The sequence below is a fragment of the Lissotriton vulgaris genome, chromosome 9 (genome assembly GCF_964263255.1).
Source record: "Lissotriton vulgaris chromosome 9, aLisVul1.2, whole genome shotgun sequence".
In the NCBI taxonomy this organism is placed as follows: Eukaryota; Metazoa; Chordata; class Amphibia; order Caudata; family Salamandridae; genus Lissotriton; species Lissotriton vulgaris.
In genome coordinates this window covers 688,933,069-688,955,935 of record NC_141697.1, presented here as the reverse complement: position 1 = coordinate 688,955,935, position 22,867 = coordinate 688,933,069, and the positions used below count along the sequence as shown (strand labels likewise).

Sequence of the window (22,867 nt, the reverse complement as noted above, 5' to 3'; positions counted from 1 at the left end):
AAGGAAGTTAGCAGCAGGATGAGGCTTTATTAAGGACTTAAGTGCATTAAGGATGTTCATCTACAAATAGAAATGGAGACTGGTACTAATAAAACTTATTTCTTATTGATAGAGCCCGAGGGTTGGTAAAGTTTGAAGCTCTGTAAGTCCTTTGCAGATTGATTGCTTCAGCACTGCTGAGAACGACTTCTCCTTAGAATTCACTCAGTGACTATCACCAGCTCGTTCTCTCGGCCTCTTTCTCTGAATCCCCACTCCAAGGACTCCCTCACCCAGAGTACATTTTCCTCATTTTGATTCGATAGCACATCCAGCGTATTCTCTTTGGTCTTTTACCCTCGCCGTTTTTTTTTTTTGTAGAAATAGTCCTCCAGATTGGGCCCTTTCTTTATACTTTTTAAAACAGACATATTTTCTTCTTCCCACAGCACCATCCAAGGGGCGGAAACCATCCTGTCATTGGAGCAGACTGAAGGCAAACGCTCGCAGCCGAGCCCTGTGAGCTCACTCGAACTTGTCAAAGTCACTCCAGAGACAGAAATACACCCTAGGCAGGCTGGAGAGGTGGAGCCATTGTGTGCAGAGATCATCATGGCCCTGGCCAACTGCAAGTCAGGTAAGTTGCTAAAGAAGTGAAAGCCTTATTTGACTTGTCGAGCCATTTCTGTGGACAAGTTGGCTTTTATTTCAGACGTGGTTACAGTGTATGAAATAGGAAAATATGGTTCCAAGATCAGTCACTGTGGGAAGCAAAGTCTGAAAAGAGGGGTCACAGATGGCGGTACATGTATCAACATGCAGTGTGTGTATCACCGACCCTAAAGCAAGAGTGGTTACAGAATGGTACAGAAAGGAAAGTTGTATAATGGCATGTGTATCTACAGGAAGTAAAGTGTACAATGGTTAAGAACTACTGTGTAAAGGGTGCACCAAGGGAAACATCCTTTACAACGCAACTTTTACCACACAGTGCCTTTACGACGCAACTTTTACAACTCAAACCATTACAACGCATTGCGCTGGGGGGCGCTCTAGGATAGGGAATAGGTTTAATTTACTATCCAACACCTTCCCTACAATCCACGGGGACTGGAGTTGGAATAGTAAATTAAACTATTCACTATCCAGCGCCCCAAAGCACTATGCGTTGTAAAGGCATGCGTTGTAAAAACCGCGTTGTAAAGGCATGTGTGGTAAAAGCATGCGTTGTAACGTCATACATCTGTGCACTAAGCATAAAACATCAGATGATGAGAATCTTTCTTTGTGCACAAATTTTAAAGACCAGTAAAGATTATGTGCCACTAGCCAGAAAAGATGTTGATATCAGAGTTAAAAGAAATATGCCTAGATGTCAGGTGAACAGAGGGTAGGAGGAACATATTACTTTAAGCAAGGGCCTCTATACTCAGACTTGCCTGTCTCCCAAGCAGGGTTGAGCAAGAACAAACTCCTGGTTTTCCTTCGCCCTACGGATCTCAGTGATGAGGACATCGAATCTGACCCACGCCAGTTCTCCAGCCCAGACCTCCAGGAGCTCCTGGGGCCTATTTTTGACCCGCCCAGAAAGGGACCTTCGGTGACACAGAAGCTTTTGACTGAGGAAACCTGCAAACACACAAATGGCCTGGGGCCCTCAACGCCTGTGCCAGCAAACACCTCAGACAGCACGCCCCTGGTAAACGCCAGTCTGTGGTGAGGGAAGGGAGCAGCTAGGACCTGGGAAAGGGCAGGGGATGGAGTTACGGGTGTGCAGGTTGTTAGAATGAAAAGTGTGAACTGGTGTGTGAGGAAGTGGATGGCTTTCGAAGTAAACTACTGATGGAGTGACTGGGCCAGGATTAGGGTCTTGAGGCAAGTAGCTTGTTGGGGATTGTTCTATGAAGCTCAGGGAGCGTGTGGGAGGTCTGATTAGGGAGCACCAACAGTAGAAGAATTAAGTTCGAGTTTTTGGGCACACACATGATATAACCCTGGTCTGCCATCAATCTTGCGTATCCCAAACTTTGAACTGTACTTATTTTATTATTCCATTTTTTTACTTTGATTCTTTGTTTGTCTCACTCCTCCACATTTACTCAGCACAGTCACCATTTCCTTTGCCTTTGTCTCTTCTCTCCTTCCATACCCAAAGCCTCCCTATTCTTCCCTTTCCATATCATCTCGCCCCTTATATTGTTCCTACACATTGCTTCTACTTCTCCACCCCTCCTTTCTCTTTGTATTCCAGTGGCACATCTCTCTCCACCTCCAGCTCTCTTGCCTGCCTTGTGCTCTTTCCCTACATCTTTCTGCCTGTTTGTTGTTATACTGTTTTGGTGACTCTTCTTTACTTCCTTAGTCCTTCTCCATCTCCCCTTCCCCCTTTTCCCCAGTCTCTCATTTCCCACTCCCCCTTCTGTTTAACCTTGCCCACTGTCCTTTCAAAAATTGATCTGAAGCCCTGGGATTCGTAACCTTGAACTGTGGATGCCTTCTATGGCTCATTTACTTGAATGGAGGCCAGTGCATTCAGCCATATGTATTTTTGCATTAAGGGTGTTCACATACGTTTGAAGTTCTTGCTTTACTTTTCTGGAGAAGTCAGCCACAGATTCTGTGCCAACCACAAGTCAACAAGGGGATTCACCTTAATGACTCATAAACTAGCACCAATTGCCACCCACTTTTAAATCAGATCTTGGAACTCATGGGACACTGAGGTGGGCAGGTTTCTGGCTCCAAGAGAAAATGCAGTCCTGATAAACTCAAGTAGTGAAGAATGACCCGCTTTTTTGTTGCGAGATGTAATGTAGTGTAATATGCACATTTAAGTGAATATGAGTATTTTGTTGGAGACATTTTCCTAATTTCGCCTGCCTCTAGTTTTTATAACCTCATGGAGGAAATGAGGGATAGTTGAAAGTTTACTTTGTAATGATACTGAGTGACTACTAAAGCATAATGCTGTTGAGGGGGACTTATGGATGCATTCTAGTATGTTCAGCGAATTGAATTGAGCAAACAAGGGCTTCCTAAGAAGAAACCAGCTTTGCTGTTCTCTTAGTATAAGTTACATGAACTGTACTGCTCTACATTTCTAGGAATTGGTAACCCATCCATGAAAAAATAAGAATAATTGTAAAGCATGACTAGTGTGTATGCTGAATGTACGAAAGCCTGTGTAGAAAATTAACTGCGTTCTCAGTGACACAAAAAGAGTCGGTGTTTAAATATTTTTAGCACGCCCAACTAGATGTAGTTGAACATGTTAATTACATGATGGTAGCAAATTCAGTAAAAGTAAGAAAACCCTGATGAATACAATCAAGCTTGCTCGTTGTCAGGTAATCTGCGTTAATATTTTTGTTTGAAATTCTCCCACATGTGTGCTTATCTCCTTTACGTATAATGGTAGGGCTGCGTGACAAGAAATTAGATCAGGTCAGCAGAGTAATACTTCTTTCTGATGGCCACTTTTAACAGCTGATTCCTCACATTATGAATATACCCAGATGCCATACTGAATCTGAAAAATTCAAAGCAGTACTCCTGTTCACTTTGGACTTTTCTGCTCTGGAAGTGGTGAACGGAGCCGCATTTAAGCGCCACCCATACTTGCTGACATCAGTTCCTTTCTTTCTGCTCCTTCAGCTTTGGATACAGAGCTCTGCCCCTCTTTTATCTTCATTTTTTAAAAGATTTTTCATTAAAAAAATATTTTCAGTGTGCAGGGATGTGACCCTCTTGCCCATAAAGTTTGTCTGGTTAGGACTGTTTAAAAAAATTGTCTGTGGCGTATCCCCGTAAGGTCTGCTTTTGGTGCTTATGCTTGTTGTATGACTCAAAGGCTCTGCTACAACTGCACCCAGATGAACTCAAAGCAATCGGAGATTGCGAGACGCAGCTCTACATGGCGATCGACCAGATGGCTTCTTGCAGGTCTTACTCCAAATCCAAGTAGAGAGTGCAGGCCCACTGCAGTTCCAGCTCACGTTCCCTAAATCATTCCAGAGCCAGATCTTCCTGAAGATCTTTCTGAAGGACTTGCCCCTGGCCACCAAGATTTTGTGACCCAATCCAACCCAAAACGTTTGGTGGTGCAAGCATCCACCAGTAGAGTGAACCGTAATGCTTTTCCAACAAGATTGGGACTCAACAAGGGAGGTATCTTTGGGAAGCAGAATATGTTCTTCAGCCAGTCTACTCCTTAGACGTTATACTCCTGGTCTTTGAATCATGGTGGGTGAAATCTTTCCTGCAATTACATAATATTTTTGGGCTTCCATAGGCCAAACCATTCAAGATGGTTGAAATGCAGCCAAATTTGTCATCCGATTGTGCCTGTACACAACAGATTGTCCAGGCAGGTCTATTAAAAATACTGCGGTGGTTCAACGTTACACAAAGATGACGTCCACGAGCTTCTCTAGGTGTATCCAGGCTTTTTTAATGGACAAGCTATTCAACTATTCAACTGTTTCTGCTTGTTTGGGTACTGCACCCGAGCCTGTGCAATCTGCACCTCCATGTGTGAAGACTGAGCGTCAGGGGTTGAGTACTTTTGATTTCACCTCTGAGGTTGTTGTTGTCATTGTAGCTGCTGGGCACCTTTCAACAAAATCTGTAAACCAGGGCACTGGTACGAGTTTGTAGTGTGGTACCCAGCAGTTAGACCCCTTGTAAAACTGTTAGGTGTGGTTTTTTTTTTGTCCAAGCAAGGCCTTGCTGTGTGCAGAGTTAAAGGTTAGCTCTTTCGTCCTTTTTCCAAGAGCAGCTGTCCTTGCTCAAATCACCAGTTAAATGTTGCTAACTTTTTATAAATGTGTTGTGTTTTCCACCACCACACATTGTAATCCACAGTGGGACTTGAATTTAGTCCTAACTTTACTGCTGTGTACCCCTTTCGAACCAATGCACAGTTGTTTGTTGCGTCTGTCAGTTTTCAAAACTGTCTTCCTGTTTGCGACAGCATCCGCATGCCAGGTGAGTGAACTTGAGGCCCTCTCTGTCCACCCTCTTTATACTACCTTTTCCCAGACAAACCGGTGTCCAGAACTCAAACGGCATTTCGGCAAAATATGGTGACCCTTTTAACGTCAGACAAGCCATCACGCTCCCTACCTTCTGTGCTCTGTCTCATATCTTGAAAGAGGAAGAGAGACTCATTGTTTGGACCCCAAGAACACTCGGCTTTTAAATCAATTGTGCAAAAGAACATTGAGGGGACTGACTACCAGATCTTTGTGGGGTTCTCTGGGGCAATGAAGGGCAAGGCAATGCAGAAACGGACCGTCTTGATGTCTAGTCATTTGCATTGAGATCTGCTATGCATTGGCTAAGAAGCAGCCTCCAGAAGGCTTGTGGGCTCACTCCATCGGAGCCAAAGCTGCTATCATTGCGTTGGCACGCCAAGTGCATGTCCTCAATATCTGTGAGACAGCTATGTGGGCATCTGTGCACTCTTAAAAGGAGCACTGCTGCCTCGACAGTGTGGTCTGTAGAGATGGTCATTTTGCCTTTTTGGTCCTGCAGGACTTAATAGTCTGAGCCATTCCACAGACCCATCACCTTTGGAGGTACTACTTTGATATATATGGTATCTATTCATAGGCTGAGCAATCTGCAGTTGGAAGTAGCCATCGAAAGAACAAGTTCCATACCTTTGGTAATGCTCTTTTCAATGGATACTCTTATCTACCCACAAAGTCCTCTCAGCCCTCTCACCTCCCCATTCTTTGGTACAATCTTTTGCATCTAAAAGGATCCCAATCTAGGAATCCGCACGCTGGTTTGTTCAATTCACGAATATGCTCCATGTATGGCATGGGTGGCACTTATATGCAACTTTGTTGATTCAGATCGGAGCTGAACGACATAGTTTCGGAGTTGCACGGCCTCACCTGCCTGAGCGTAGGAACACTGCTTTGAATTTTCTAAGTCCAGTCTGGCGCCTGTGGATATTCTCAATGTGAGGATTATGCAGTTAGAGTATCTACGGAAAGATTGTTAGCAGAGATAAACTTTTACAGAACTGTGACCTAAAATAGGCTTGTGTGGCAGGTGTTTCAAACTTTATCATTATGGGTAAAATATAAATTCAAGTTTAAACCATAAGCTTGATCCTTCTGATTGCTGATTTGATTTTTTTGTTCTTATTTAAATTATTATTAAGTTGCCTCTGTTGACATTAAAATCTAAATGCATGCTCTCTTGCCACATGTACAGCCACAGACGAAACGCCTTCTGGGCATGGAAGAGATTCAGAAATTCTTCGCTTCTGGCAAAGAGGATACAAGCGAGGAGACGCTGCAGGTGAGTGTCTGGCGGTATCGGTTTCTGGTTAGAGGACCAAGAAAAGTTGCAATATCCGTAAAAACTTGAAGGTTTCACTTGGGTTGCAATGGATTTTGTTAGTCTGGTCGATGTCTCAGGTCAAAGTTCTTGTCAGAGGTGAGGGTCTTTGTTTCTCTATTGAACTGGTGACATTTTGAGTGACAACCCGGTTTGTTTCAGGAATTGGAGCCACTGGACCTGGAGATGCTGGCCCCGTACATTTCAATGGACGAAGATTTCCTGCTGAACTCTGCAGGGCAACTGTTCTGGGAAACAAAGGATGCCAGAGTGCCAGATATCTGTGTTCAGAAGTCCACCTTATCTGCCTCTTTAGTTGTACTTACTACCAGTACCCAGCAAAACCAAAATCACTTTCAGATTAGAAAGAACGTTTTTGGTTGGGAGGGTGAGACTTGTTTAGTACCCTCTGGAATAACTCGGTCTACAGAAGAGGTTCATTTGTATCCACTTGACATCAGAGAAGGTGCAGTGTTGGATTCAACAGAGACTGAAGTGCCAGAAGAGAGGAGGGAAGGAAGCCACACTGGGACACAACTTAAGAACCGGAAGAGGTAAGAATGGCATCTTTGGGCAGCTTTTGATATTTTGTGAGCGAACACTGGTTGGTCAGACGAGTGAATTTAGTGGAGCAAAGTATGAACACTAATCTATGGCTCCTTGTGTTTCAAAATGTAAGGAACCTTGTCACACAATTGATATGATAGGAAAAGGATTTGCGGGTGGGAGTTGATGAGAATTGTTCGGCTCTCACATTGATTTTGGTGGTCATCTATCTGTCTGTCACCAATATAACTGTAAATCAGTAACATACGCCACTAGTGTTTTCCTGCATCATAAACTTGAGTCGAATAGGGAGGATGGAGAAGGGGGGGGCAGCAGTGTTTTCTTTTCCAGGAGGTGACTTTACTCGAGTCCGATCAGGCCTATATCCAGTGAGTTTGGTTTCAAACCTGAATATCCATCTTTGATTTTGTTTCTCAGGGCATTTCAGCAGTCCGAGGAAGAGGAATCTCAGGCGGCAGATGTCCCTAAGCGTCCGTGTCTGTCACAGTGTGGCCACTTGGACCCGTCTGTCCAGAGAATGGTAAGTTTCATATCAAGGACCCCAAAAGCAAGCGTGAGATGTTTGTGCTAAATGTGGAACGTGGCAGTGTGTATGTATTGATGAGGGTTTGGAAGGTAGCAGTTTTCTTTTAACAGGACTTTATTACAGGGGTCCCTGAAGAGTGCTGACCGAAGCAACACGGAACGGCGCGACCAAGGGGGGGTTGTCACACAGAGGAGGCTGTCTATGCTGGATCAGCCTCTAGGTGAGTAAAGTGTAGGATCACTGGCCAGTGATCAGAGGGTGCCAGGGTTGTCGAGCTGAAGTTTCTTTCACTCCGTGGTTTTACTGTTTTATATCATTTATATGAGCGCTTCATTCCCTGTTGAGAGGTACTGAAGAGCATTTCTGGATGGGTAGCATGATACACCATGCTGGAGTGTGTGATTGGCGTGTTGTATTTCTCGTGATCCTATGTGGCAAGCGTTTTTGTGTCAAACATGAAAGACCGGAGAGGTGCTCTTATCTTGTGTAGTAGGGCACAGTGATGAAAGAGGTGTGAGAGATGGGTGTTCAAAATCTAATTGTAATTAGATGGCGTTTATGTAGTACTCTACCAGTCCTGTGTTAGGCTTCGCGGTTTCTCTTATGCTAGAAGCAGAGAAAGAGGCAAGGGTTTACCTGGATGAACTGTGTTATGGGTAGTTGAGTTGGGAGGGAGACTCGAACATACAGGCAGCAGCACAGCACCATTCAAGCCAAACGGCAATGGGCTGCTCGGGGATTGCATGGCTACTAAAAAACAAGAAAGAGGGGTAATCAAAGAAGGCTCAGCAAATCCATAGGGAAAAATGGCAAGGCACAGACTGTAAAATGATGCCAAATCTGTGAGAATGGACGTTTGTGACATGAGCAGTAGTCGTGCAATTTAAGTCCGGGAAACCTTCTAGTGTAAATCCACTTCAGGGCCGAGGGAAGAAGGGTAAGAGAATTGAAGGTAGCAACCTAAGCAGAAGCTACACGATCTGTATATGACCCAGATTGCGCCTTCCCCCTGCTAAACTGAAGGACGCCAAGATTTAGAACATGAGTTTGCACCCCAAGGTCCTCCCACGTCCCAGAAGTATTCAGAATGCAGATGAGCTGGAGTCTGGTGGGCCCTAGTTGGCTTATGTCTCGGGCCTTAGCAAACTCGGCATCCTGCATTTGAGAAGGGTGGAGACGAAGTCTTTTGTAGGTTGCTTCACTCACAGCACAAGAACTAATGGGTCTGCTTCGCGTTACCCTCCGCCCTCACCTCTTCAGACGAGCATAATTGTTTTCTTATATCCCGGAGACCATTGCTGTATTTTTCACCTGAGGTGGCATCTTCCTTCACTTCTAGAATTTTACTCCCAGACACCTTCCATGTTAATTATTATTAGGCAGTGACATTTCAGGATAAAAAATGTGGTGAAAGAACGCTTGTCCTCTTTTGTTTCAGCTAGTACAGGAGAAGAACAGATTTTGTAGTTTTGTTCAGTATTAACTCTCCTTTAAGGGGAAGCTAGGAATAATTATACTCCGGAATTAGAAAAGTGAGACAACGATGCTCTGGTTGAACATGAACTCAATAATTTGTTGTTTGAAAGTGTAGAAGCTGCAGATAACCATGATTTTCCAGAACGTGCATTCACATACTGTGATAATCTAAAGGGAGGATGCTATAGTGCATTTCGCTGAAAAAAGTCTGAAATGTTTTGTTCCATCAGTGTCTTTAGGAGAAAACTCTCTCACAGAGATAACAAAAAATCTTACTTTGAAGTCCCATGTAGGGGCTTAACCAACAGGCAACCTCTGCTACTGCTGGAGAAGGCAAAGTCCCAAGGTCCCCGGGGCTCCTTTCCCTGATCTGGGTGCCCACTTCCATCCTGTGAGATGCTGAGCCTATTGCAAAATACAGCCAGTGATAGTGGGGCACTGAGAGCTGGTTTGAGGAAAGAGTACGGCCTGTAGAAATATGTGCTTTCTACCCCTTCAAGACCTGCCCAGCGTTGACATCAACAAACCTATTTCGCACACTTTCACCTATTATTAAGTTTCCAACATACCGTCTTTTTCGCTCATTTGAAACCCTTTCGGGTCTCACGTCAAGTTTTTGTACATGCCCCATATCGTGTTTTTTTTATTTATTTATTTTTTTACTAAGTGTTGGACTTTTTCAAATAGATTTTTCTTATTTACACTTAATTAGTGTTTAGGTAAAAGTTTTTACAAATCTAGGTTTTTTCCTTCGGTGAAACTCCAAAAGGAAGGGATCCTTTTTTACGTGTAGTGTGCGTAATGGTGTCTCACATAAGCTGTATACTACTTATCAATTTTGATTTATTTCTAATTTGCATTAATGGGAGACGGATATAGTCCCATTAAAAGCAGGAATACGTTGAAATAAAAAAATCTGAGGTATGTAAACTTCAAGTTCAATCGATAAGTTCTATAGATTAAAGTGTAATAGCAATAAAGGTTCCTCAGTTGTGTCTTCTGTTGTTAACCTGGCAACAAAACATCTAACTATGCGGTCTGTACGAGATTTGAGTCAAAATCAATCAAGCTTAATAAAACAATTATAGTTTCTGGCTTCAATGCCATTAAAGCTTGAATACTAACTGACCTATTTTTAAATTAGGTGTTTTAGTGACATATTTATCTTAGTCTGGCAAGGGACATTCCCTCCAAAATAAAATAAACACGCGAGATAAACCTTTTTCCCCATGAACATTTTCAGCTTGGAGCGACTCGCATTCCTTGCCTTCTTACGCCATCTTGTGGCTGGCTGTGGGCAAGCTCCCAAAGTGTAAAATCACCTCGTTGGCTTCAACAGTGTCTGAGATCAGTGCACGAAGATTATCACAGGAACACCAGACTCCCTTAGGTTTAGATTTTTTTCTACCGTTTTGATTGTGTAAGGATGGTTCTGATCGTCATTTTTCACTGAGGACCGCAAGTAAAGAGATTCTATTTGTTCAGTAGTTAGAAAAAATATAATTGGCATATAACTCCCTATATCAGAGCACTTTACATATAATCAGCATCATATGGAAAGATAACGCAACACCCACGACAGAGTGGGATAAAAAAGAAAATGTATTAACATCCTGTCCTGTAGAGTAAAGAATAGAAAGCTGAAGAATGAGAGAGCTAGTCTAACAGTTCGGTTTTAAATTTCCAAGCTCACAGTTCCAGTAGGCTCGAAGATGCGTAATATTGATTAGCAGCAAATGAAAACTACGTGAGTGTGTGTAGTATGATATGGTAGTTAACATAAATACTATTTAGAGCAATTGTACTATTTAACACATTTATTACTAGAGTTAAAAATTAGAATTCGAGTTTATTATCATAGTCCAGCAAAAGTGGCATGAGAACAACATGTTTTACTGCCTCACAGATTGCATGTAATACCTACCGTTGTTGAGGGAGGGGCAGGGCATCGTTACACACTCGAGGCATTGCGTATTGTGAGTCACTGCTCCTCCCCACACTCAACCATGGTGATAAATAGCATATTGCACTCTTTGAATCTGCATGTATGTTATATGTATAATGGATTATAAGAGAAACGGTATAGGTGAAAGGATAAGCACAGAGAAATAAATGTATATATTAGTAATTGTCCACCAATTCCCAAAGTCCGTACGCTCAACCAAAGGGATCTACCGTTAGGACCACAAACAATCCAGAAAGTCACTATTACAACAGAAGAAGGGTCGTGTTATTCAAAAATGTTCGCGGGTTCAAAATTGTTGATTCCCTAAGTTCTTTATTGAAGTCAAGTTAATCAAATGATGGCGACAGCGTTTCATCAAAATCAAAGGTTCCATATTGATTCAAAAGCATAAAGTATACAGATCACAATACAGCCAATGCGTTTCGTCCGGCAACGGACATCATCGGGGCTCCAAGAACAATAACTGTATAAAAGTAGAATCAATGCCGATCTGTATCGCTGTACTGTACAGCAGCTCCTAAGTCTGCAATCTGTTGCTTCAGTTTATCCACTTTCCTATTAGCATTTTTAATCAGAATATTTATCATGTTAAAAGAGGAGACATACAAATCTTCGTCTTCGTTTTAAGTTTCTCTAATTTCAGAAACTAGAGAAACTTAAAAAATCCGAACTTTCCAAATGGTGGGACGGAGTGACTTTGCAGAATTATTTAGAACTTAAAGGAATTCCTAGAGGTCTTGGAATTCTAATTTTTCTCACGTTCGATGACCTACATGAACATTTGTTGAAGGACTGGGAGGAGAACTTGTATGCCTCCTCTTTTTAGCTCCCATTTATGTTATTTATGCATTTTATAAAGCGCACAAATACCCAAAGGTGTCTCATTGAAAATTTTGCTTTCACTATAGCGCAAACCGCTCATCATATTTACATCAAATTTGGCATGAAAGTGCAAGTTTACTTCTGTGCTTTTTTGCTTTGGTGTAAATCTGCTCAGTAGTTTTGGAGATATGAGCATTTAAAAAAGCTGGAGCTCAAGTTTGAGAGGATTACAGGTTCTTTTGCATCTGTTCCATTTAAAATCACGGTCTAGAAAATCGCAAATGTTGTCCATTGCATTTGAATTTTATCAAATGTGATTGGCTGATCGAGATTTCGTTTTTCCACCGGTATGAAATTTGTGATTTTATAGAAAGCTAATTTTGTGATGCCAGAAAAAATATCCACAGTCATTGTGGGCCCAGTTAGAGGTGCCTGACCCAGGAGAATGCTGTGGTGGAAATATACAAAATTATTATTTAAGTGAAAATTGTGATCTAAAAGCAGACTTTTATGACAAGCGCAAAAATTACTGTTTTGTGCAGAAAATGAAAGAAATATAAAAAAATTGCAAAATAATTTAGAAAGAAACCTCCCTGCGCACAGCCAAAGACTATTTATTGCAGGGGTTGGCTGCCTTTCTGGCCTTTGGCTGTTCACGGTGGGTTTTGCATGTTTGAGCTAGAACCATAACTCCGTTTTTAGCTTTTTTTAGTGAATACACTCACACTTATGTTTTATGCTCTTTACTACTTTGGTGAGTGTGGGGGAAGCAAAGTTACCCTCTAGAGGTGAAACGCTTAGTAATAGTGAGTCATAATGCACCTTCCTCAAACAATGATAACGAGTAGCAAATATGTTTTATGCCATGGCAGTTTTTATTGTTCAAATTTGTTTTTATTTTCATTTTACTTGGCATTACATTTTCATAAGAGGCAACGTGTCACATTAAGAGCCATCTGTACAGTACTCAGTCTATTCATGTTATAAATATCAGTCAACTGTAGTGCTAAACAGGATACACATTACTACACCTTCACAGGTGCAGAGTCGAGATTGGCCCTCCCAGTCAGTCCACTTCACAAAGGAAAGAAGCATTTGCAATGCAATAGGTCTCGCATTAGGAAAGTTTGAGCTATTGGTATTGTAAATGACACATTTTTTATTTATGTGTTGGTTTTTAAAATAGCAAACTTAATAGCTTTGTCGTTTACAATGCCAATAGTTTTAACTTTCGCAAATGTGACACTTATAGCCTTTGTAATGCAATATGTGTTGTATTTACGTGACATTAAAGGTGCTATTTTTGGTTGGCGAGGGAGGGAGATGGTTTTAATTTTTTGGCCACTGGGTGGCAGTAGACTTCACTTTGGCAGCAGCCTGCCTTGCTTAATACTTTCTTCCCTGGTTGAGCACTCTATTGTCTGTCCCTCAGTGCACACAGGGGGCTGGAGCTGCTGCTGTGACCCGGTGAGTCACTCTCCTTCTGCATATTTTTCTATTGGGTCAGAGAGGCACAGGCACCCGATTGCTCCCAGTGTTGCATAGGCACAGGCTCATTGTTCGGGCACATTGTGTGTAAGGCGGCGCTGGCCGCATGCAGGCTTCTCCCTCCCCCTCGCAGCAGGCCAAATGTTCACGGGCTGCGGGGGGGGGGGGGGGGGGTCACTCAGATCGCTGGAGGCAGTCCTGTCGGCTGTTGCTCTCCCCGCCCGCGGAAGCCCTAGACTTCACTCGTTCCGCGAGGCGGGGGAGAGCCGGCGCTGCAGCTGAGGCATTGTTCGTCCTCCGTGCATTCTCCCCCCCTCCCTGCAGCAGCTTCTTCGTCCACACGCTGCCGGGGGGGGGGGTTTGTGTGTGTGTGTGTACACCGGGTCGCTGTGTGTTCCATGCTGAGCGGGTGGGCTCCGCTTCAGCCGTGTGTTGGAGGGTGTTCAATGCCCGATTCAGGGCACCGCGAGGCGGTGCGGGCGGCAGTTACTTCTCCCTCTGTCCTCCCTGCCCGCGGCGGCGTCTAGCAGTACTTGTGCGGGCGGGGGGGGGGGTGATGCTGGGGTCTTCGTGTCTTGTTGCGGGTGGGCTCCGCTTTTACTACGGATTGTCTGGCAGGGGGTCGCTGCACTCGCCGGTGGGCTCCGCTTGCAGTAGACCTTAGACAAACGTTGCGAGGGGGGTCGGGAGGCAGTTAGCTACTCCGCTCCCTCCCCCTTGTTATTCTTCTTGATTGCGGGTCTGGTCACCCCTTCCCACGCCGTCTCTAGTCTCTGTGCCCCGCCGCTTCCACTCACACACGCGGCGGGGGCAGGGGATGACTCGGGCAGGCCGCGGGTGGGCTACCTTTTCGAAAGTAGTAACGAGGCGGGGGGGGTCGGGTCTCTATGTGTGTGTGTGTGTGTGTGTGTAAGTGGGTGTGTGTGTGTGTGTGCATGTACGTGCGTTAGGCTGACTTGCTGCCAATGTGGACGGAGCCGACGCGCGCACGCAGTGAAATCCAGCCGGAGAGAGGCGCGTGGCAGTTTCTTGTCCTTCATTCCCCCGAGTCAGCTAGCTATAGTTCTCCACCTGGACCGCATCCTTCGGATGCGTATTCCCAGGCTTGACCTAAAAAGGTGCAGTCCAGAAATTGCATGGTCCTGTTAGTGCGTGTTCCAGAGCTCTTTTCAATTTTACAATAAATACAATTGAACAGATGTTGTGGTCAAACATTCACAACTAAACGAACCTTGGCAGCATTAACCGATGTCCGTGCAACCATCTCTTCCCATGTCATTCACATGTCCCCCCCCCCCCCCCCCCCCCCTCCCCGACATCCCACCTCATGGCCTCAACTTGACAGACGCCCCCCGTTTATTAGCTGCGGCTATGCACTACCTGGGCGTGAAGTGGGAAACATGCAGGCACCTGGTATTACTATTAACCGCAACGCTGCGGCGGTTATTTTCGCGCTACGCGGCTTTTTTCTAAAAGCCGCGTTAGATGACGAGGTCAGCTCATCATCCGCACACGCCCCCGTGGCTGATGACGAGCTGAGCTCGTCATCAGCATCGAAGGGGTTAATCGTTGCTTGGTTGCCCTACCCTCGCTGTATGTTCACAACGGCCTTCCATGGACTGTCCCTCCTGGCTATTCCTCCTCGTCTGTCCCAGGGCCCGGTGCAATCCCTCCCACTGGGCAGCTATGGGCTCCCTCCTCAGTCCCAACGTTTCCTCCCATATTATAGCCAGCTCTTCTGCTTTGGCCCAAGCTAAGAGCGAGTATCGCCATGCACATATGTGTGGCTGATAGTGCGCCTTCCATCGTTTGGTGAGAAGGCGCTTAGCGACCACCAATGCCATGGCAGTTTTTATCATGGATATTTGATTTTTTTAAATTAAGTTTAAGAATGCGATGCAAGGAGTTACAATAATGCAGTGAGGTAAAATCGCATTGAAGCAGTCAACAGTGAGTTTCTCATGTCAGTTTGACTGTAATGTGGTAATATGAAATTTGAACTTTGAGCTGTAGTAAATAATGTTATAAGTGTGTTTATTACTACAACTAACCAGCATGTTCTGTTGGGGTACATTTCTTTTAACTAGCTTGGGAAACATATATTTGTTTTGCTACTGAAATAAACTGTGGCCCATTATTAGCTATTACCATAATCGAGTGGAACTGACTTGAACACATTGAGTGTCTCTTCTTATTGATTCCCATATATGATCACTTAAGAGAAGAAAACAGCTGGGACATAGTCACACTGGCTGTTTACTATGGTTTTATTTCACTACACTGATTTAGCCCCTTGTGTCCTGGTTATGGTTAAACACCATTGTTTAGAAGTAGTGTACATTAAAAAAAGCAGCACAGCATAAACCATATATGAAGACATTTGATTGAAAGTTTTCGAGTTGCACTCCAAACATACTCTTGAATAAGCTAATAAATTTAAACCAATTCAAGACGTGCCTCTTTGTCCTGCCCTTCGTCTGGGTACACCGCAATGAAACAGGAGTGTAGTTGCTTCCACTACCATGTGGTAGTCCCAATGGGCACGATCAAATGGCCATGAGTTGCTTAGTGGCTTAAACAATTACAAAATCAAATCACCAAAAGTTGTAATGTTTATTGGTGATTTTTCGTGCCTTTTGGCGTCTTCGTTCACGCTCTTGCAGCGGCGTCACTAGGGTTGGTGTCACCCAGTGCGTTCACTCATGGTGTTACCCCCCACCGACCTAGTCCTCATAGCCCTATAATATAAAAGTAACTAGCCACTACTGAGCCAAGAAGGACAAACTTCTGTTCCTCTCTGGTTACAGCTATTCTGCGCTGGAAATTGCATGAAAATTTTTCGCAGTAACAACATAAATACAATTCGTCCTGTGTGTGAAGAAATAAACTTCCAGGCTCAGTCTGAAATGAATGGTGTGCACTAACTGGCGTTGCGATTTAGTATTACTCAAATGCTGCAGAGATCAACTTGACAGTACAGAGTCTGTAGACCCAGAATGCATGAATGACTCACCTGACTGCTGCTGGTAAATATGCGCTGGGAAGTGTATGCTCCATACTGAGCGCTTCACCGCTTTGTTTCGTCTTGGGCCTGGACTCTTTGGTTAATTGGGCATGGGGGCCAAGGGGGCTCAGCAGTCAGCAGTTAAAGAATGTGCCTGAACAGACGTCGCTGGAGCCTACCAAGAAGCTCTTGTTTTTGCTTAGAAGTGTTTTATTCTTACTGGCCGGTAGTGGCACTTCATTTTTGCGTGCTCCTGTTCACCCGGCTGCCATCTGTGCTAGCCAGAGAGACCTCCACAGCACCGATCCCCCTAAATAAAAGAGCTTACTGTAATATTGAAATAATTTCTTCGGGCAAGGAGAGACGCATTAAAGTTAAATCTTGCGCCGTTCTTTGTCGTCCTGTGCAGCGAAAATAAATCATCCAGTCCTACGGACCACCTCCTGTGAGCCTGGTGTACTACACAACAGTCTGCACAATCTTCATGGCGCCACTTAGAAGGGCGGGCACCCAAAAGTTCCCTTCAACTTGGGCCACAATGCTCGTGCTCACTACACCGGACAAGCTGAGGCAGGACATTGAAAATCGGACACGTGCACTAATTTGACATGTGTGTTGCTGGGGCGGCGGACCAACAATTAGATCATGATGCCATTTAGCCAGCATATGCCGACAGGACCCCCTGGCTCCTACTCTGCCATTTGCAATTCGGGGTGGCGGTTACCTGACAGCGCCCAAAGCCACTCAGGTGCCATGCTGCTGAGACTCAGTGATGCTGCCTGTGTCCAACACCGGTAAAATATGCGCAGCACTGCACTCTGAGTTAATTCATGCTCCAGGACGCGGACAGAACAGTGACTCAGTCTGCCCGCCGGCGCACAGCACGCCAATCTCCAGTCGAGTCCCCGCTTAAATTCCTACCAATCCGACCTCACCTTCCTCCACAACCAGGAGGTGAGGTCACATTCCCTGCCCCAGCCAGTACGCAACCACTGCTGAGGACTGGCCCGCCTGCCGTTACGGTATCTGAATGGGCACAGGACTGCCACTCGGCCAGGTGACGTCAGGCCTGGCTGTAGTGAGTGACTCCCGCTGCGGGCGGGAATTTCAGCAGGGCTATCAAGATACATTGTAGGCAGCAGCAGTGAGTGAACAATATCATTAACTCTAGCAAGTGTCACAGGCCGGCGCCGGGGCGCGCTAGCAGTCTGGCGTCACGGTGTCGCCCTATGTGATGGTGTCTGCACCCCCCTAGTGACGCCCCTGTGCTCTTGTAGAAGTTCAAAGTTTCATATCAAAACTCATGTTTGAAGTCGAAGGTTACTAATCAATGTTTCATTGAACTGTTACCATGACGGTTTTTTGTTGTACTTATAACTTTGTCGCCATTTGACAAATCTGCTAAAAACTTTCCCAAAAGGATGCCATGCACCTCGGCTCCTTCCTGGAACGTTTTGGAGTGACCCATTAAATGGTTGCCCAAAAAAGGGAGCGTCCCAATATGTTGATATGCTATGTTAATTCCCCCAGCAAATGTCTTGCAGGACCACAAAAAAAACGGCTAATCTGAATTGCACCAAATTTGACAGAAAGTTAGAACTTCACTCCAAGTGTGACTTTGGTGATTTGGTGAAAATCCTTATAGCTGTTTTTGAAAGTTAGCATTTAAAGACCTTCTCAGGAAGGGGACGATTGGTCAGATGGTATTGAAATTAAAAACAAATAGGGTGCTCTGATGGTCTAAGGGATCCATTTTACTGCAGTGGGACGAGCGAGCTGATTGGCTGGTGCAACCCAGAGATAAATGTTGGGGCTGTTATTCTTTCCCTGTGTCCTAAATTTGTTTAGATAAAGTAGTATAAGGGCGTAGGGACATTCTGACTGCCTGGCTCTGGCGGGGAGGAGTAGATGGCTGGGTGGGACCCAAAGGCCCCCCTCCCCAGGGTCCAAAAGTGTACAAAAACAAAATTATACTTTTTTTATTATTGTACCACGGTACCTCATGAGAGGGTAGTGCTGGATCTTTTTGGAGCCTGTGTTTAGGCTTCACTTCCTGGGTATCACTGCACCATGCAACTTATCCAAGAAACCCTTGCAAATACAATTTGGGTCGGGGATCCATGGTGGGTTGAGTGCTGAACCCACCCTCTTGTTGCACATGGCCAAAAATTGGCTGAATAGGATTTAAAAAAAAAAACAGAAGTTCATTGTATAATAGTGACATTATAGTTAGGTATGGTAATATGATCTTAGCATACACAAAAACACGAATTTACAGGGAAAATAAACAAAGGTTAAAGTGACAATATAGTTTGGGGTTAAAATACCATAAAAGCTAATGTTTAAAACCGATAAAACCCAAATTCACCAGTTACTGATTACTGACCCAGCTATCACTTGCATCCCTGCTCATGATCTCACTTGTATTTTTGTGTTATTTCAACTCCGAATTATAACACCACTTCAACCTTAGTTTATTTCAGTGAATTTCTGTGTTTTTTGTTATGACATTCTGCCAGCTTTTGTCCTTGTACAGCGGGATGTTGACTGCAGGGCTTCTGTGTGCAACCTGCCACAGATCCCCAATCCACATTTATTGGTTAAGTTACTCTCCGAGAAGCTTGTATTGTACCATGGCACCATGGGTGCCAAGCTGGAGCAGCGGCTCCCAAAGAACTTCTTTCAGTTTTTAGCTCGGGGGGGTAGAGACCCAGCTGTGGCTCTTCAGGAAGGGGACCCACCCCAAGACTAGGGGTCAAGGTGTCCCTACCCAGTCTCCTTGTACTACTTTGTTGGAACGAATTCAGGACAAGGGAACAGAGTCCCTCTCTGACTCCTGGAATGGTGGGCGAAGCATTTGCTTCTGGGCTGTGACCAGCTATTCAGATCTCTCGTCCTGCAATAGCAAAATTGCTGGCAGCCAATAGGTGCTTTTATTGGTGAGCTATATATATGCAGATGTGCAGAGTGTAAATTGCAATTTATTACCCCTGCAGAGTGTGGGGAGGGGCCATGAGTTGAAAAAACCCAACTGTTGTTAGACGATATGGTGGCACATAGGAAGGAGGTGGTACTTCTTCTTTATTAAAGTCCTTCCATCGTAAGCCAAGGAATAGCAACAGAATAAACAGATTTATACAGCCTCTCTCACTAGGGAAGGGAGAGCTAGAAGAATGCAATCAAACTCTATCTCTCATGGCATATTTGCATGATTTAATACAGCCAGTCCTCCATATATTATTCTCTTCAGAGAGGAATTTAGGTTTTCTTGTTACTAGTGACAGATAATCGGGTTTCCAGCATAACTGTGATTTAGGAATGAGGGAAGGTTGGTATACTATTTCAGGATATTAAAGAAAGAGTGAAACTTGATCAGTAGCTGTCTGGAGCTTACTAAAAAATGAGAAAGTTTTGACTGTGACCATTGAAACAAGGGATTATGGGTGGTATAACTTGTACCAAGGATAGGGGGATACCACATTCACCAAGTTGGGGGATAAAGTGGGACTTGGCATAACTAGTTCACGAAATGAATAGGAGGCTGTGCATAACTGTAGGCACGGAATGGGGAGTTCATAGTAATGTGTATTAGGTAATGGGGACACTTTGTATAGTGTGGGTTACTGAATGAGGAGAGTTTGGATTTGAGGGGTACTGAATGTTGTGGTGGGCCCGGAATATGTGTGTTAGCTTTTGGGTGTATCTGGAACACAAGTATTGAAATCCTTCAATAACCGTTTAGGGAGATATATAGTTTGCAGCAATACATACATAAGTCCTCAACTACAGGTCAGCTAAAGTTGGACTTGGTACAGCTAAGCATGGGATGTTAAAATGCGACCTACCACACACGTATTCACATTTAGGGGTTGTAGCCATGATCGTGAGTTGCGCAGACTGTTCTGGTTGACGTAGTGGACCTAATAGACTCTTCATTTCTTTTACAGTTCTTTTCGGCAGCCTTCACCCGTTTGTGACGGAGGATCCTGCACTGTCAGAGCTGGCACAGAGCGACGATGAGCAAGAGCCTCTGCAGTCAAGTGGGGCGCACTTCCTGTCTGAAGACGAGTTTATGTGGGACCTGGGACAGGCCACCTGACATGAGCATCACTGACACCATGCACAACAAGAAATACCTCACTCCACAGGCTGCCAAGTGAATGCTCGCAGCCAGGCATTGACACTTGCAACGCAATACCTCAGCACTCCATCAGTGGAGCCAGAAGCCTCACCCCACAGGAGGGCCACTTCAGAGACTGTCCTCACCAGCCCTGGTGGGCATCTGTCCCAATAACTGTTATCTTCCACCTACAAGAAGGAGATATGTCCTACAAGTTGCATCATTCTCCCATGCAGGAGTACTCTTAGCAACCATGTCATCAGGCCTACTGCTACCTCTCCCTCCTGGAGATTGGGAAAGCCTGACTAGATCACCATCTCTGTGGCACTCTTTACTAATCTGAGACTAAGCAAGACCTCTGTTTTCCCCTAAATCCATGCTGCCAGAGCAGCTGCTTTCTGCCTTGTTTGTCAAAGTTGAGCACCTTGTCTGCTGCATCCTCATCTCCTGAGCACTTGAATATCATGCTTGTCACCATTGAGTGCAAGTGCCACTAAACCGAGCTTTCTTCCAGCGCCATTCTGCGCTCAGTGTTGCACAGACAATAAATCCGGGTCCAGCATTAAGCAAAGACTGATTGCGTAGTGTCGGGACTGTTATTTCCAAGAGAAAAAGCAATGAGTGTTTTTGTCTGAAAATATTAATCTGCCAGAAACTTGGATTGTAAAATGCATGCAAAACATATTCACTCACGGATTTAACTACCCCAACTATTCACTCCACTCCAGACTGCGGAGGATTTTGACATAAAGACAAACCCCCCTTCCTACCTCTGATCACACATCCCAAACTGTGAGCCATGGATCAAGTTCAGGAGTGCTGTCTTTGTTCTTGGCTGGTGTTAAAATAACAGTTTAAATATATATTTTTCTTTTTTCATACTAAATATTTTCTTTGTTTATACAAATGAAAAAAATGGCAGCTATTTAAGCCGTATGTCGTAACACACACAACTGAAATGGGGGTAACCAGAATCCATTGCGGTCCAGAACAGCTGTGCAACTCCTTAATGGCAGGGTCCAGCAGCTTTAATTGGGTTATCCAAGATATTTGTCTTTTCTGGAAAAAATGTGTTCAGCATCTTCATGTGATGTCATCAGAATGGAGAACGAATGTGGAGCCCTGGGCAAACCGCTTTGGGAGCCTACGGGGGATACTGCATCTCTGTAAGGTACCAGGCCAAGTTACTTTACTTCGCAAGACAGATGCAACACATCCATAAAGTGTGAGGCCAGTACAGCATCTCTATGGGCAGCCAGATGTGTACAAGACTTGTAAGATGCACATGCTATATTAAGCACACCTGATTGTCTGGTGTTTATAATGCATCTGTGGAGTACTAACTTAGGTTCAAGGCATTTGAAGGGTGCTAGATGGGCCATGCCTTCTTTGTGTGGTATTTGGGACATAGTGGGTATGTCTTTGTCACATACCAGGTAGTGTACAGCATCACTGCTGGCAGGTTCGTGGGGAAAAACATTTAAGAGATGCCAGGTGAAGGAGAATAATCAGCTCATGTGAATAGTAAATTGGTATGAAAATATATGCGGGATGCAATTTGGCTGTCGGGTCTCTGTAGAAATGTAAGTTTCTGTAGCTTCTCTGCAGAGTGCCAGGCAAGAATCTTTTACTTAATGGTATCCAGGCAAGTGTAGATTCCCTGTAGGAGGGTAGGAAGGATTGTGTCTACTTAGAGTGAATGTATAGTCCAATGTGCACGTGGAGTGCCAGACAAACAAGTTGTATGTGTTTGGTAACAGGGGGATGCATGCAGGCTCTCTTTGCGGGTGCATGCTCGTCCTAAATTTCTGTTGTGTGCTAGTTGGGTCTAACATTTTGTAGTCTACTAAGAGGGTACAGTGTGTCTTGTGGGATAGTATTTTGCTAGTGTACCAGGCAGCTATATCATCTATAAGATGTTAACTAAGACCACTGGGTACTTGTGGGGTTGCAGGGAAGTATGTTCTACCTCTGCTCTGTCAGTTGGGCTACAGCTACTCTACAGTGCCCAGTGGGTTCAACAGCTCTGCAGGATTTCAGGCAGGTAAAAAAGTTAATTGTGGTGCCATTCAGGTGAGCCAACCCCTAGTACTTTGCCAGACATCAGTGGGGATGCTGTTAACCAGCACTATGTGTGTTTAATCCACCAGTGAATTATATCTATGTACTGAATTGTTTGTTCTGACAGTTGTCTGAGTTTGGCAGTTTCTGTTCCAGCCAATTTGAACTCCTGATGGAATATGCAATAAAAAAACCTTTATTTAAAGAAGAAAATGTGTGTATGAACTGACTGAAGACCAACAACTCTATATTGCTGCTCTTGAATTGTTCTTTGTATTTTGGGTCTTGCTTTCAAACCACTGGAAAACACCCTTACAACTGAAAGGAGGGTTCTGATTAACATTTCTAATTTTAGATCCCTCACCTTTAGAATATCTTCCTGGTGCCAGACTAGATCTGGACGTTTTCATAGCAGTGCTCCCGTGAGACACTGGTGGCTCCGTGGGACTCTGCATTTACTTTATTCTACTCCGTAGGTGACTCAGAAACCACCCCTGTGTGCTG

At 44.4% G+C, this 22,867-nt stretch overlaps 1 protein-coding gene across 7 annotated transcripts in view; it reads left to right on the top strand.

The window, feature by feature from the left end:
• Window positions 1–22,576, top strand: part of HIF3A (hypoxia inducible factor 3 subunit alpha) — a 388,900-nt gene extending 366,324 nt beyond the window's left edge. For 3 of the 7 annotated variants that reach the window (XM_086938412.1, XM_086938409.1, XM_086938414.1), the window contains 7 exons: window positions 429–616; window positions 1,431–1,678; window positions 6,208–6,294; window positions 6,496–6,887; window positions 7,318–7,420; window positions 7,550–7,646; window positions 20,130–22,576. In XM_086938412.1, coding sequence (XP_086794538.1) covers window positions 429–616; window positions 1,431–1,678; window positions 6,208–6,294; window positions 6,496–6,887; window positions 7,318–7,420; window positions 7,550–7,646; window positions 20,130–20,281 — 1,267 coding nt within the window. In that variant the 3' untranslated portion in view covers window positions 20,282–22,576. The remainder of the gene's footprint in view (window positions 1–428; window positions 617–1,430; window positions 1,679–6,207; window positions 6,295–6,495; window positions 6,888–7,317; window positions 7,421–7,549; window positions 7,647–20,129) is intronic. The other 4 variants (XM_086938413.1, XM_086938410.1, XM_086938416.1 and 1 more) reach the window with 3 other exon arrangements.
• The last annotated feature ends 291 nt before the right edge of the window (window positions 22,577–22,867 follow it).